The 15,027-nt window shown below is 46.4% G+C and overlaps 1 protein-coding gene across 2 annotated transcripts in view; it reads right to left on the reverse strand.

Moving 5' to 3' along the window:
- ERICH6 (glutamate rich 6) overlaps positions 1-14,692 on the reverse strand; it is a 30,144-nt gene extending 15,452 nt beyond the window's left edge. The window contains exons 1-10 of one of the 2 annotated variants that reach the window (XM_023621107.2): positions 14,383-14,692; positions 13,797-13,854; positions 9,623-9,714; positions 6,850-6,912; positions 6,491-6,546; positions 6,268-6,384; positions 3,459-3,572; positions 2,367-2,524; positions 1,652-1,722; positions 633-778 (exon numbers count right to left, since the gene is read on the reverse strand). In XM_023621107.2, the coding sequence (XP_023476875.2) occupies positions 633-778; positions 1,652-1,722; positions 2,367-2,524; positions 3,459-3,572; positions 6,268-6,384; positions 6,491-6,546; positions 6,850-6,912; positions 9,623-9,714; positions 13,797-13,854; positions 14,383-14,653 (1,146 nt within the window). In that variant the 5' untranslated portion in view covers positions 14,654-14,692. Of the gene's footprint in view, positions 1-632; positions 779-1,651; positions 1,723-2,366; positions 2,525-3,458; positions 3,573-6,267; positions 6,385-6,490; positions 6,547-6,849; positions 6,913-9,622; positions 9,715-9,815; positions 13,855-14,382 lie in introns of those variants that run through there. The other variant, XM_014731539.3, reaches the window with a different exon arrangement.
- Between the last annotated feature and the right edge of the window lie 335 nt (positions 14,693-15,027).

Genomic DNA, 15,027 nt, shown 5'->3' on the forward strand with positions numbered 1-15,027 from the left:
AGTTAAGAAAGATAAAAATTACATATATAATATAACTAGAAGTGTGTTAACAAAAACACATGCATAAAAAAAGACCAGAACAGTGCTGACAGAACTTTTAGTGACCATAAAAATGTTCTATATCTGTACTGCAAGATGGTGACCATTAGTCACACACAGCTATTTAGCACTTGAAATGTGGTGAGCGTAACTAAAGAATTACATTTTAAATTTTATTTAATTTTAATTATTTTATATTTAGATAGCCATGTGTAGTAGTTGCTACCATATTGGGTAGTGCAGATCTAGAAAATATTGAAATATTAGTAGTAATTCTGGGGAAGTGCTTTAGACTTTTGGTGATTTTCTCTCCTTCTTTTTAGTTTTCCAAGAGTCCCAAATGTTCCTTAATGTACAATTATCCCATTGTAAAGTAAAAAGGCTTTAACCAAAATAGCCCCCCATAAAACGTATGTACAGCATTGTTAGAAAGTCCAGTAGAAGTTAAAAGGCCAAGTCTGTACCCATTCTTTTTGACAAATGGTTAAATGTGTCCTGTAGCAAAACTGTTATACTCATTATGACAGCTTTTATAATTTTAGGTAAAACTCATCTTTAAAGAGTAGCAATTGAAAAAATGACAAGCTCCTTACCTTTCCACACGCTATCCTGGAATCACAACAAACAATGGATACGTCTTTTTGGTCTAGTTGGAAATCAAATAGTCTGTCATCACTTGGCTTTTTTTCTGGAATATCCGCGGAAAGTTGATAAGAAATTGTTTTTAAGTGCTTTGGATCTAATGGGAAAAGAATCACAGGAAAGTAAATATATGTTTTAAATTTTCTAAAACCTCTCTTCTAAAATGAAATTTCACACCCTATTACAAACGCATTGATTCATCAGACATTTTTTTAATGGGAGAAAAATGAGGATCTTCCTCAAAGTGAAGGCCTTCTTTTGTTAAAATATGAGAACATTCCTTTGTTAGAAGAAAAATGATGATTTTCATTAAGTGGAGTTTTCTGGCCTTATGTTTAGTAGGAAACAGTTGAATATCAAGGAACTTGATACTAGGATTTAGTTTGAGAAAAATATGTATAAATGTATCTTCCCTCTGCATTTTTTCAGTAGCTCTGAGTGGTAGAGGAGGAGCCCAGTGTTCAGGAAGTGCAAGCAATTTACCCCAAATCAGACAACCTATAAAGGAGAAAACCAAGGGTAGAAATCTGGAACTTCTGATTCTAAAATCCATGCTCCCTCAGTTGTACCAGTACCATAGCTAGACTGGCCAGCCAGCTGATGGAACCTATAGGTGAAGAAAGGCATCTGATTCATTTTTGACAGATTTTCCACATTCCAGCTTGGAAACAAAACGGAATGTGTGTTTAGTGAGACAAGACAATGAACTCAAAACTCTTGGCAGCCATCTGGAAAGTGCTCTCTAGATGTTGGTGTTTATTTCAATCAATAACAATAATGAGCTGAAGACTAAAAACTTCAAAAGCCAGATGACTGAAACACCGGATTTTCTGAGCCACTTTGACTGATGCATTGACTGAAATGAAAATTTTAAATATTATTTTTAAAATATGCCAATTTGAGATCTTGGTCAAACGTAGGAGCTTTCTGATGTACAACCCGTCTATCACATCAGCGCTGACGAACTTACCGTCTTCAGGGACATTCGGCTGTTGAGTTGCTATTATTGAAAGATGTTTGGCCATTTGTCGCTCCTGTTTTCTACAAAATTAAAAAGTAGGATACATAAATCTGAAATGTGTTTGAAGCTTAAAACAGCATACTATAAATTTTAACTATTTAAATGCCATCCCTTGTTATTTGCATCTGTTAGGACCTGTGAATCAGTCATGGAAGAAGTGTGCCTGGGTTGCTGCTCTGTTTAGCGGACAAATTGTTCTGATTTAGGAATTCTGAATTGCCCTGGGAATTTTGGATTGGTAAATTTACACTTCACTTATTTATTTTTTTGTGAGGAAGATTGGCCCTGAGCTAACATCTGTGCCAGTCTTCCTCTATTTTGCATATGGGATGCCGCCACAGCATGGTTTGATGAGCGATGTGTAGGTCAGTGCCCAGGATCCGAACCTGCGAACCCCGGGCCGCTGAAGTAGAGAGTGCAAACCTAACCACTACGCCACTGGGCTGGCCCCGGTAAATTTATACTTTAAATCAGTGTATTCACTGAGTTTCCGAATCTCATAACATCCACCAGGAATTGTAATAGGTTGGCTTTGGCCAATTTTTATTTCTTCACTGGGAACAAATGTTCAAAATGATACATTTTGAGAAAACAAGGCTCATTTCACAAAAGGCTCTCTGCTGCAGGGGGCCCTCTGAGTCTCAGGGCCGAAGGCGCCAGTTACCTCCGCAGGGCTTTCTCCTTTGCTTTGAGCCTGTCCGTCTCACTGCCATGGGCTGCATGAGGGTTGATGCAGATCAACTCGGCTTCAGAGCTTGGGATGTTTTGTTTTTCCTCATAGATGTAGTCCAGCAGGTTTTGGAAGTAATCGCAACAGGAGGCCTGAAAAACAGGGAGGTTCTTTTCATCTCATCAGTCCCAGGTGAAGATAACTGAAGAAAAAAAACCAAAAGCGGCTAACGGGGTCTGGATAACAACCTATCATAATTTTTTTGGTAACAGCTTTATTGAGACATAATTCACGTACCAAATGATTCTCCCATTTCAAGTGTACAGTTCAATGGTTTTTAGCATATCGCAGAGTTATGCAACCATCACCACAGTCAATTTCAGAACATGAAACCTGTACCCATTAACAGTTGCTCCTTATCCCCCTCTTGCCCAGCCCCTGGCAGCGCCTAACCTATTTTCTGTCTCTATAGATTTGCCTATTCTGACAGTTCCTATAAGCAGGATCCTACAACATGTGGCACTTCACGACTGGCTTCTTGCACTGAGCATAATGTTTTCAAGGTTCCTCTATGTTGTAGCATGTGTCAGTATTTCGTTTCTTTTTATGGCTGGATCATATCCCATTGTGTGGATACACCACATTTATGTACCTGTTCATCAGCTGAGGGACATTTGGGGTCGTTTTCACTTTTTGGCTGCTATGAACGTTTGTGTACAAGTTTTTGTGTGGACATAGTTTTCAATTCTCTTAGGCATACACCTGCGATGGAACTGCTGGGGTAGCTTTTTGAGGACCCGCCAGGCTGTTTTCCAGAGCGCCCATACTTTTTTGTCTTCTCCTTCAGTAGTGATGAGGGTTCCAGGGTCTCTAGGTCCTTGCCGACACTGGTCATCATTTGTCTTTGTGACAGGGGGTGCGAAGTGGTGTCTCGCTGTTGTTGTGATCTGCATTTCCCCCACGGCTAGCACAACTCTTTTCAGAATGGCAACGCATGGGAAAGATGCAGGGAGAAATACCGGCTATGTTTAAAAGCAGCGGTTAAAAATGACACTCTTTCCTCAGTAAGCCTGCTCAGGAACTTACATGTTCTGTCCACTCAGAGCCACTGTTGTCGGCGGAGACGTCCACATTGGAAAGAAAGGTTCTTAGATCGCTCCCACAGAATTCACACTTGGGCGACAGCTCTTCGTCTTCTTCCTTCAGAGAGGGGCAGACAGTGAAGGCGTGCCCGCAAGGAGGCCCAGAGTCTCTGAGCGGCAGGAGCCGGGCTCTGGCAGGGCCAGCAAGCGTCCAGCAGGACGGCGGGGGCTGGGGGTGGGGGGTGGGCAAACCTGCTTGAGAACTCCTTCAGACCCCCAGGGGGCTCCCCAATAGCTGGTGGGGAATTTTGGGGGGCTGAGAGCCTCTGTGGAAAGGCACCACGCCAGCAAGAACTGTAGACTCCAGGAATGAGATATCCCAGCTATCCAAGGGCTGGGGAGGCCCGAGGGGGCTGAGGTGGTGTTTTGAGGGTCTCTGTGGGTACAGTTCACAGGACACAGCTGAGCCCTTCAGGAGCTGCGTGAGTCCTTGGGGTGCCTCCTCAGTGCAAGGAGAAAGTTGCAGAAATGACTTTACTGTTGACCCTAGAGTTCCTTGTGGGATGGGGGGATGCACAGTGTGTAACCAGATGCAAGAGAAAGGATCACACACACTAGACACTATGCAAATGGTCTAAGGGGTTTGAGGACATAAACTCTCTAAGAAGTGGCAGGTAAGAAAACGTCTCAAGTTTCTATGTAGGCCACCATTTACAATGACCAACTTCTAAAGGAAGGTGGAGTCCTTTCTCAAGGGGAAGCCCAGGTTGGGGCTCTGAGTTCTCCTGTCTTGCTGTGAAGGCAACTCAGGTGGGGTGTGGGGAGAGCAGGAGAAACAAGAGGGAGACCGGGAGCTGGGGGCTTGGGCGACTCCGTGCGGGGTTGATGTGCTAGGACCACGTTGTGACAGGAGGAGTGGCTGTGACTGCAAAGGCCCCTGGGCTGGAGAGCGGCCAGGCCTCGGCACAGGCCTCCAGGGAAAGACCCAGATGGCACATGACTTGCAGGTCATGAATGCTACCAGGGCACCTGTTTGCCATGGAGCCCATCCTCTGGGACTGGCAAATTGGCCACTGTGGGGACAAAGAGCGACTGAGGTGGCCAGTGCAGCCAGGCACTCACCACCCCAGAGTAATGTGCAGCATCTTTAGGCCCTTGAAACACATGATGGTAAGTAGTGCCTAGCACTGGAAGCAGGACACTTGGGGAGGAAAGCCTTGCCATGGAGAGACGGTGGTGAGGGATCTAGGATGGCTACCAAACGACGGGGCACGGCAGAAAGCGGGCTCAGCAACGCCAGCCTGTCTCCCCCCTGTTCCATACGAGGGTCTTAGTAATGAACTCCTCAGCCCATGGTGTCTTCAGCCCTTCCCTGGCGGATGGTGGGCGGGGGGCGGGGTGTGAAGCAAGGTGGAGATGCTTCAAAAGACCCTGAGTGGGGTGGAATGTGCCCCTGAAGAGGGCGTGGCTGGAGAGGAGGGCTGGCCAGCCCCCGAACTATTCTAGTGTGAGGCCTCATCTCAGGGGACCCGAAGGATCTGCCCGAGATGCGGTGCAGGAGGACCCAGCCCTGCCTGCTGCCAGTGCAGGGACCATTCCCCGGAAGAAAGGCCACAAGGCCTTCCCCATGTTCAGGCCCATCTCTGGGTGTCAGGGGAAGAAAGCTCAAGAAACGGCCCCGATAGAAGCCTTTGTGGTTCAGAAAAAGGAAGGTGGTGTGTTTGAATAAAGAAAGCCCTTCAGCCTGAAGAGTCTATGAGGTGGCCGTAAAGTTTAGAACCCCGGGCGAACATAAACTGTCAGTGTCGACTTGTATTACATTACACGATGTGTTTACGGGGTGGCCCACGTTAGAACTGCAGAGTTCCACGTGCAGCAGAAAATGGCAATGAACGCCGACCAGCTCAGCACGCCGCACAGCACTGCCACCAGCCGCTGCGCACCGTGTGTCACGCCTCCTCCCTCGGCCGGCGTCTCCTTTTCAGGGGAGAGGCTGCGCCTTTAGAGGAAGCAATCCGGGGGTCCTGACCAGGGGAGTGGGCAGCACCCCCCACGGCCGTGCTGTCCAAGAGTGGAAATCATCACACCCCAGGCATTCCCCCGCCACTCCGGGCCCCAGGGATGTGCCATCCTGCTGCAAGCCCTAAGGTGACCTTTCCCTTGCCCATCCGGCACAGGCATTAATTGGTAACTTAACCCGATCAGACACGGCAAACGTTCACCTAGGCTTCCAGGCTTTATGGCCGCTGTTACGGGGTAAGTTGGGTCCCCCCAAAATAAATGTTTAAGTCCTAACCCTGGTGCTCGTGAATGTGGCATTCTTTAGAAACGGGGTCTCTGCAGACGTAATCACGTTCCCATGAGGTCAGTTGGGGTGGGCCCTAATCCCGTATGGCTGGTGTCTTTGGAGTACAGGGACATTTGGATGCAGAGGCACAGAGAATGCTGGCACATCTGAGGCAGAGACTGGAGTGATGCAGCTGCAAGCCCAGGATCGAGGACCAGGACCAGGCCAGGAGGAGCGGGAGGACGCGCCCTGCAGGTGGGCTTGCTGACACCTTGATTTGGGGCTTCCAGCCTCCAGAACCCCGAGACACCAGGTTTCTGTCATCTTAAGCTCTCAGTCTGCGGTCCCTCATTACAGCAGCCCCAGGGGCCTCACACAGCCACCTCAGCGCTCTTCCAAGTAACGAGCTCTTTGCTTGTTTTTTTTTTCTCTTTTTAGTATGTTCACTGTCTTTTGTACAAATCGTCATGTGGCTTTTCACATCATTTGTTACAGTAAAAGTAAAAAAAATATGAATTAAAATCACCTTGAACTTAATGTCTAAATTGGAAGTCTCCCGTTTGAATGCCAGAATGGACGGAGGCCCGATGCTGGGCAGTGTTCTCAGAGAAGGCTCGAACAGTCTTATAAAGTCTTCCTCAAACTAAATTTGAGAAAGAGAGAGAGAGAAAATTGAAGATTGAACAAGTGATTTTTTTTTTTTTTTACTATGAGCACAGGGTCTTCCTGAACTGATAAACATTTCTTACCTCCAGCTCACATAAAATATTTAGATTTGGCTCTTCTGGATTAATTACCCATTTTCCTGAAGAGAAAAGGATAGATTTAGAGGGAAAGTGAAAAACTTTGTGCAGAGTATTGCATTTTCTCTAGTTGAGAGATCCTAACCCGTCTTGCTCTCTCTCTCTCTCTCTCTCTCTTACACACACACACACACACACACACACACGCACGCGCACGCACACGCTGTTCAAATGCCCTGAAACCCCACTTCTCACCACCTCCTTGCACACATTCTCAGGGGGTGGCCCGGCCAAGTGCAGGCGGGTCCCTCGGGTGGGCGGGCTGCCTTTGGTAGCAGAGATGAGGCCTCCAAACACCTATTTACCTCTTATCTGAGCAGGTGGGTTTTCAGGTTCAGGCTCCCTCATCACAGAGGGCAGTTTCTTCCCTGTGAAAAGTGTGTACGTTTGTCATCAATCCTGACAAAGTAGGAAAGAAGTTTAATATAAAAGAAAATATGCCTCTTGGAAAAATAAGTACCTTTACAGTGTTGGTTTTATCTTTTCATGTTTTGCCTTTCCCAAACGACATTTTATCAACAATAAGGAACCAAGAGAGGAAATGCCACTGATGTATCACATTTAAAATCTTTCCGTGTTCCTTCCCGCTCCTGGAACACGGCACGCACGCATCTTCTACCTGATCAAACCACGGTTTGCAGACCCTTTTGTTTTCTGCTTTTTTAAAGTACTATTCTTTCCACCTGGTGTCTGTCATTCTGGAAAAGAGTGTTCAGGTGCAAGGGTGCGGGGGTTCCATTTCAAGACAGTGACCTAAACCACCGGGACTATTCCAGGGCCACACCGGAAATGGGCAAGGCAGCCGTCAACACACCAGCAACTCTGAGTAAATGTCTAGAAGATTTCAGTGAGTAAGACTGGAATGATGAAAAACCAATCAGAGAAACAGGCAACGGGGCAGAGCCGAAGGGAGGGGCTGCCCCATTTCCCCAGCACAGCCTGGAGCAGCAAGGACTGCTGTAGGAGAAAGAGAGAGGCTTCAGAAGATGATGCTCTTCCCACGTGGACTATCTGAAAACATTTTAAATACGTTGGAGGCATTGTGTCCAACAGAAACGCTAGCACAAGTATAAAAAGATGAATGCACAAAGATTTTCACTAAGGCATTGTTTGTTACAGAGAAGAGCTCAAAACACAAAACCAAGCCAACCCACCAACCCTGCAATATCTAGGCATCAGGTTATTACTTGAGTGACAGTGACTGCATGTAATACTACAGAGTCGTCTCAAAGAATTAGACCGATCTCTCCTGACATGGAAAGACATCCATGATATGCTGCTAAGGAAAATCACTAAAGGAGAGAGAAAACTGCCATTATTCACTGGAAATGTGATTGTCCAGCAGACTTTCAACTGGCAAACTATTAGAATTAATTAGAAAGTCAGCAAGGGGTTCTGATACAAGATTAATACATAGAAATCAATAGTTTTCCTACACACTGACAATAACCAATTAGAAAATATAACAGGAAAAAAAGATCCCAATTTTTACATCAAGAAAAGACTATAAAATACCCAGGAATAAACTAATAAGAGCTGCAGATGAGTCCTATATGAAAAAAAAAACACCATAAAAGAAGATCTGAAGACAATGGACAGGTTTGCTAGGTTCCTGCTGTCACAGACGAGGTGCCTCCAGTGCTCGGAGGCCTGAAGAGCAAAGTGAAGCCCAGGCTGGCGTCCATTCCTGCAGACGCCTCGGGGCCAGAGGAGGAGCGGCCGTCACAAACAGCTGGCGAGCCTTTCCCAAATGAAGCAAGCGCTGAAGCCATAGCCAATCAAATAATTTCCTTGCTGGGCTCCTGCGTCTATTCTACCAAAACCACTGCCCTAGTTCTCGTCGGTGGAGCGCCCCAACCACTTCCTTTCTGGTGCTGCCTGATTCCAAACCGTGTTCACTCGAATAAACTCTTAAAAATTTGCAAATGCCTCAGTTTATCTTTTAACACTGCAAAGCAAGACCAAAGATTCAATTTGTCAATTCCATCGAAAAAACCCATCGGAATTACACTGACTCAACAGATTAATTAGCATCTTTTTAATCTCTGGTCCACTTTTATGTTGGATTTTGTCACTCCTCTGGGCAAACCTTCCAGTGACTTCCCACTTCATTCCCATTGAAAGAGATCTGGTCCTCACTGACTCTTTGACCTCATCCCCCAGGATGCACCTCCTCACTTACTCCAGTGCAGCCACACTAGCCGCCTCCTTGTTCTAGAATGAGGCTCTTGCTGTGCGCCGTGCGTGGGACACTCTTCCCCCAGAGACCATCGTGGCTCGCTCTCTGCCTCCTGCAGGTCTCTGCTCAGACAGCCCAGCCTCCCCGTGAAGACTTCCCAGAGACCTGTGTAGCTCACACCTCCTCCGCCCAGCATTTTCCGTCTCTTTCCCCGCTTTTTGTCCCGAGCACGTACATCACCAGATGTATTACATATTGACTTATTTTGTGTGCCATTTACTCCCCATCACCTCCACCTCCCTCCATTCCACAGAAGATCACTGAGACGAGCGTTTTGTCTGTTTTGTTTGCTGTTTCTTAGAACAGAGCTTGGCCTATGAGAGGTTCTCAGCGACCACCTGATGGAGAAGTGATACAACACACAAAAAAGGTCAAAGTTGAAAGGAAAGGCTATTCATAATGATTACTTCTGAGGAATATGCTGGGATTAGTTAAAATTTTAATGTTTACACTATATGTTTCTTAATGTTTTGACATTTGAAAAACAGCATACATATATTACTTCTATAATAAAAAATAAAGATAATGTATCAAAACATAATGGTAGATTATTTCTTGACGTGAACATAAATGCTACCATTTATTAAAGATCAAGCGCCAAGGAGTTTAAATATTTCATCTCGCTTTGACCTTCATAACAATCCGGGGATGGAAGTACTATAATTGCCAACAGAGGAAGCAACCGAGGCTCAGGAAGGTGAAGGCCCTTGCCCAGTTGTCACAGCCTTGGCTGGTGTGGGGCTGGGACTCCAACCGAGCCCCCTCCCCGGCCACCCACCGTGCTCTTTCCACTGAGCAACCCCACCTCCCAGCAGGAGCTAAGGGAGCGAAGCACTCACTCTGCTGCCTTTTGCTAGACAATTCTCGAAGCCAGCTTTCTTCTGTTTGTACTGATATCGGAATTCTTGAATAAAAACTGGGAAAGATACTCCTGAAATTTAGACAAAATGTTAGATTTGAGGACCCCTATATAGTTGTCAGCAGTTCCTCGAAATATAGTACATTTAACAGTCAATTAACAAATATACATACCAGATCCGGATTTCTGTTTCTTTGAAATATTTTCTTCCGTTCATATCTCCTCAGTATATTCAGGCCCAGTGTGTTTACATCATATCTGTTCTCTGGAAAATACTCCTTTCTGAATCCCAGGGGCTCCCAATCCTGTATTATTTCCCTCAGGGAGTAAATTACTACCACTCTGTCTGCGCATGTGTGATGGTGGTGGTGGCAGTGATGGTGTGTGTGTTTAAACATTTACTTGAATCTAAACGAGAACATATTGTTCATTTTAAATAGGTTAAACACAATCCAAACTCTTTCTCCAGGGCTGAAGTTGAATGCACTGTAGCTAAACAGTCAGGATTCTTTCTACAAGTGGTTTAACGAGTTGAGTTATCATCAACACGATGGGAAGGCAGGAACTTACTGACTTCTACCAGTGAAGATGACTGTCACGGGCAACAAGTGAGCAATAACTAGTGCTTTTCAAGTTCCTTTACCGCTTTGAATTTCAATATTTTGGTAATAATTTGCTGGATCTTCTAAAATCATCAAACAAAAGTTTTCCAAATAATGTAGTCAATTTCAGGATTGTCACTTTTTCACGCTTCTCAGTTCTTTGCTGTCTCCACCTCCCCTTTTGGATGCTTCGTTCCCTGGCACACTGCGGCAGTGGGGTGTTCTAATTCTGGAACGACCGTGTCCTGTAACACGCGAAGAACTATCTGCCGAAGCCACCTGTGAAGTCTCTGAGGGAGCGCTGTCTATCCAGGCTCCCAGAGAGACGTGTGACAGGGACCAGGAGGAAGGGAACATGACAGAGCAGTTCCCAGACAACACTTAATGCTTGCTGTTTCCAATTCAACAGTTAACACGGTCAGTATGCTATTCATCTAGGTCTCTCTGCTTTCCTTAAACCAGCTCTAAAGATGGTTTCCAAAATTCTGTGTAAAGATGGCAGACGACCAAGGACAATAACAAAGGGAATGTTTACTGAGAACTGACTGTGTGGTAGTAGGTACACAGTAGTTGCTTTACTCCCATCATTTCCTTTATCTTTACAAAAGCCCCTCAAGGCAGGTGACAGTATTCCCTTTCTACAGGCCAGGAAACTGAGGGTCCAGGGAAGCTCGAGTCACGCGCGGCCCACGCAGACGGAACCCGGACCTGCTCAGCTCCAAAACCTGTGCTTCTCCACAGGCATCTGCCTCCTCCAGTTTGCCCCATTTGCAACTAGAATAGTAACAGGGCAATTAAAAATAGAAGTTGAATCAATATCGGTTGCATTTTTATGACTTTTTAGGATAGATCTTCTTAAAAACACTCTCTCACCAAATTCACCAGAGAACGCTTCGAAATATAAAAGAGGCATCTCCTTAGGAAGATTTATGAGGAGAAATTAAGAACCTGATCTAGAAAAGAGAGGTTCCCAGATAATAGGAAGTCCAGGTCAAGATGGCAGCCGAGCTCACAACCCTCCTTCCCTTCTTTTCCATGTCTTGCTGAAATAACGAACACTTAAAAACGAACCAACCAGGAAAAATAGCCCTAGAAGACAAGACAGGCGTCATCAGTAGACAAGTAATATTGAAGACGACCTTAAAAGGAAGAAAATAAATGGCCTTAGGCTGATAGAAAACAGAAGGGAGAACATCGTAGCTCAAGATGAGAGAGGAGAGTAAGTTCTTGAAGGGAACTCAGGAGAAGCTGCTAGCTCAGACTCAGCTGGATGCAGAGAGGAGGGGTCCAGGACTGTCACCAGAGGAGTTCACGGGGTGAGGCTGGAACAGGTGGCCGGCAGCCCCTTCTTGTCCCCTGCTCCAGGGCACTTGGCAGCAGTTGTCTGTATTTGTAGAGGAAGCCCAAAGAACCGCTTTCTAAAAAGGGTGGGCAGCCTTCCGGGGAGGTTTGAGGCCTCTCAGGGAAGCAGAGCGCAGTCTGAAGTTTCTCGGGCCCTGCCCAGCAGGCTTGGATAAGAAAGGGGGAAGTGACATTCCACCTGGGAAAGAAATGCCTAGAGAACTCCAACCCCCAGTGAAGTGTCCTTATCCTAACTCTAGTTATGTGGGTCGCCCAGCTTGCCTGCTCCCGCCGACAGCCCCCAGGAAGCTGGCTCTGACATGGGCCCCACCCCCTCAGTCAACCCTCCAGGCAGCCCTTCGGGAAGGGGAACCTCTCAGCTGTGGAAGGCCTCCGTTCTAGCTACCATTCATTCATTTATAAATACAAATGGATAACCAAGGATTACCAGTCGCTGGAGGAGAACCAGGAGCGTGGAAGGAAAGGACCAAGATAAACAAACGGAACACCAGATCCCGAGAGAAAAAGGAAGAAATACACAGAACAGAGGAGAACTGTAGTATATTATGAGTACCCTTAAAGAGATTTCAAAGACAAAACCCAACTATTTGAACAGCAACAATCAGTGAACAAGAACCTTCTTGGAAATTACAAATATGAATCCTGAAATAAAAAGTGCTGTGCAAGGGCTGCACGGTCGCATGTGAACACCAAAAATCTTGACCATATCCAAGAGGTCCAACGGCCATGCAGCAGGAGGCTCAGAAGAAACTACAGACACTGAGGGGAGGAAATAATCAAATCTCAGAAGTGTTTGGGAATCAGCCTAAGCAGTACTGGATTCTAGAAGACAATGGAGCAATGGCCCTGGGGGAAAATGGTGGTAAACCTATGTTTTTATGCCATGTTGTATTATTAACAAAGTATGGAGGCAAAATGAAGAAATTTCCAGATAGCAAGAACTCAGAAATTTGACTACCCATTAGATCTACATGAAATAATTTCTGCAGAGTTTCTCCAGAAAAAAAAAAAAGGAATTAAAGAAAGAAAGCAATATGGGAATCAAGAAAGTGTGGTCATTGGGCCCAACTCAGAAAGATCGAAGACAGCTGAAAACAGCAGGAGAGTTGAACAGTTCTTCCTTCGGGAGCCAAGTTTTGCAGACATAGGATTTCCTTTTCTTGTGCATGAATTCAGTCACACTTTTGGGTTCTTTAGCATGAAATTACAAATGTTGTTTATTGGTTTTCAATTTTTAGAATCAATCTGTACCCAAAGCACTGAGTTCATTATAATTATGAAACAAAATACAAACATAAGAAAACTTGGCAAAGTAATATGACTTTATATGAATATATACCACATATTTCAATATAGTTTGTTATATAATATATATAATTCATTGTTAATTGGGAGAGGAAGAGTGAGGAGAGCTAGAAGGAAGTAGAAATGCATTAATGTGTTAACTTTTCATAATAGAGTTAATAGATAGTCACTAAAATTGATAAATCAAGAAGTAGAGGTTTAAATACTTTAAAATCCTAGAGGTTAAAATAAAGGTCCTAAACTAAAAGTAATACAATGACCAAAAATGGAGAGGGTGGGGCTGTAGCATGAGCTACATTCCTCATCTTTCGCGGGAGGAAGTCAGTAGTTGTATCAAAAATTGATAAATCAAGGAATGAAAATATGCGATTTAAAATTATCCTGGAAACAAAACTGTTAAGAGTGTGTGAACTCTGGGGAGTGGAGCAGGGGTGGAGGAGGGCGTGGCGATTTTTAATTTTATACCTTTGTATATTTTTAATGTTTTAATCATGTGCATATATTATCTTTTACTAAAACATTAAATTAAAAGGATAAATAAAAACATGTAATGGGACAGAACAATTCTCCTTATGCTTAAGACTTTAAAAGTTCACAGCACTTACCATTGTGCACACGGCACACAGGTGTATCTCATGTTATGGTAACCAGTGACAGGTCGTCTCAAAAGTGGGTAATAGGCTGGAGACCGGCAGGGGCCCTGGTCTCTCTCTCTCCTCCAGTGTCTAACAGTGCAGACTTTTTTTTTTTTAAAAAACCTTTTTGAATGTTTGAATGAATTAGTTGCAAATGCCCTGGATGATTTTAGTCTACTTCCTGACATTTATACAAAATGTAAACATCATCAGCTTCAAAAAAAAAAGAAAACTGAAAACATTTTCTTACCCATCTAAACTCCTTTTAGACACGTCTTTCTTAAATGTCTGAAATATTTTAGGAAAACCTGTTGAATGAAACATTAAAAAATTTAGCCACTCCCTCTCAATCAACGGTTCTCAAAAGGGCGGTTTCGGCCCCCCAGGAGACATTTGGCAATGTCTGAAGACATTTCTGATTGACACAAAGGAGGGTAGGGGCTAACGGCATAGCCAGAGGCCAGCGAAGCTGCCAACATCCTCCAATGCGGGGGACAACCGCCCCCCGCCCCAACAAGGAATGGTCCCGCCCGGAATGTCACTACTGGGAGACTGAGGACCTGCCTCTCTTTTAAAGGAGTGACTGGAGTGGTTCCAGCACAGGAAGTTAGACACAGAGGTGAGGTGCTTTGTGCAGGACTGTTTCAGCGCACAGCACCCTTAAGGCACCGCTCCTCCTCCAGGAGTGGCACGTGCGTGTGCGCGAGCGCTGCGCGAATGCACGCAGAGGGTCGTGAGAACCAGCCCGTGGCACAGCGCCGCCCGGCTCGGGCTCTGCGCGCGACGTCCTAGCCCGCGCCCGGGACCCAGGGCCGGGGCGGGGCGGGGGGCGCTACTTCTCTGCGAGGAGACGCTCGAGGAGGAGCTGGCGCGGGGCGTGAAGCCGGGCGAGGGCGTGGGGCTCAGGCTGGGGCTGACCACGCTGGTCAGGCGGGGCCGGAGGGCCTTCGGCTCGTCGTCGAGGGTGTCGCTCCAGTCCAGGGCCTTCCAGAAGTCCTCGTCGCCGTGCGAGCCCTCGGCCTCCCTGTCCCCCGCCTTCTCCTCCTCCTGCTCCTCCTCCTCCCTCCTGGGCTTCTCAAAGCTGCGGTGCGCGGGCGGGTCGGCCATGGCGGCGGCTGCGGTCCGGCTGCGCGTCCGTCTCCCGGGCAACGCGCGGGCCGCCTGGGCTCCGGGGCTGGCGCGGGCCAGGGTGGGGCGCGGGCCCTGGGGTGGCGCGGGCCCCTCGGGGGAGGAGGGGCGGGGGCCTGGGGCTGCGCCGGGCCTGCGGCCGGGGGCGAGAGGCGCCCCCTTTCCTCTGCGCAGTGGACGCCGTGGGGCCGCGGGATTGCGGACGCTCGAGTCTGGTTTTTGTGTGGATACATGCTGATTGGACTTAACGACACAACTTTATTTACCAAAACAGGGCACCGGCCCTTAGGTCGTAATTTGCTGATTTGATGTTTTAAAATATTGCCCTAAATCATAGCTATCTTGGTTAGTGA

Source organism: Equus caballus, chromosome 16 (assembly GCF_041296265.1).
Source record: "Equus caballus isolate H_3958 breed thoroughbred chromosome 16, TB-T2T, whole genome shotgun sequence".
Taxonomy (NCBI): Eukaryota; Metazoa; Chordata; class Mammalia; order Perissodactyla; family Equidae; genus Equus; species Equus caballus.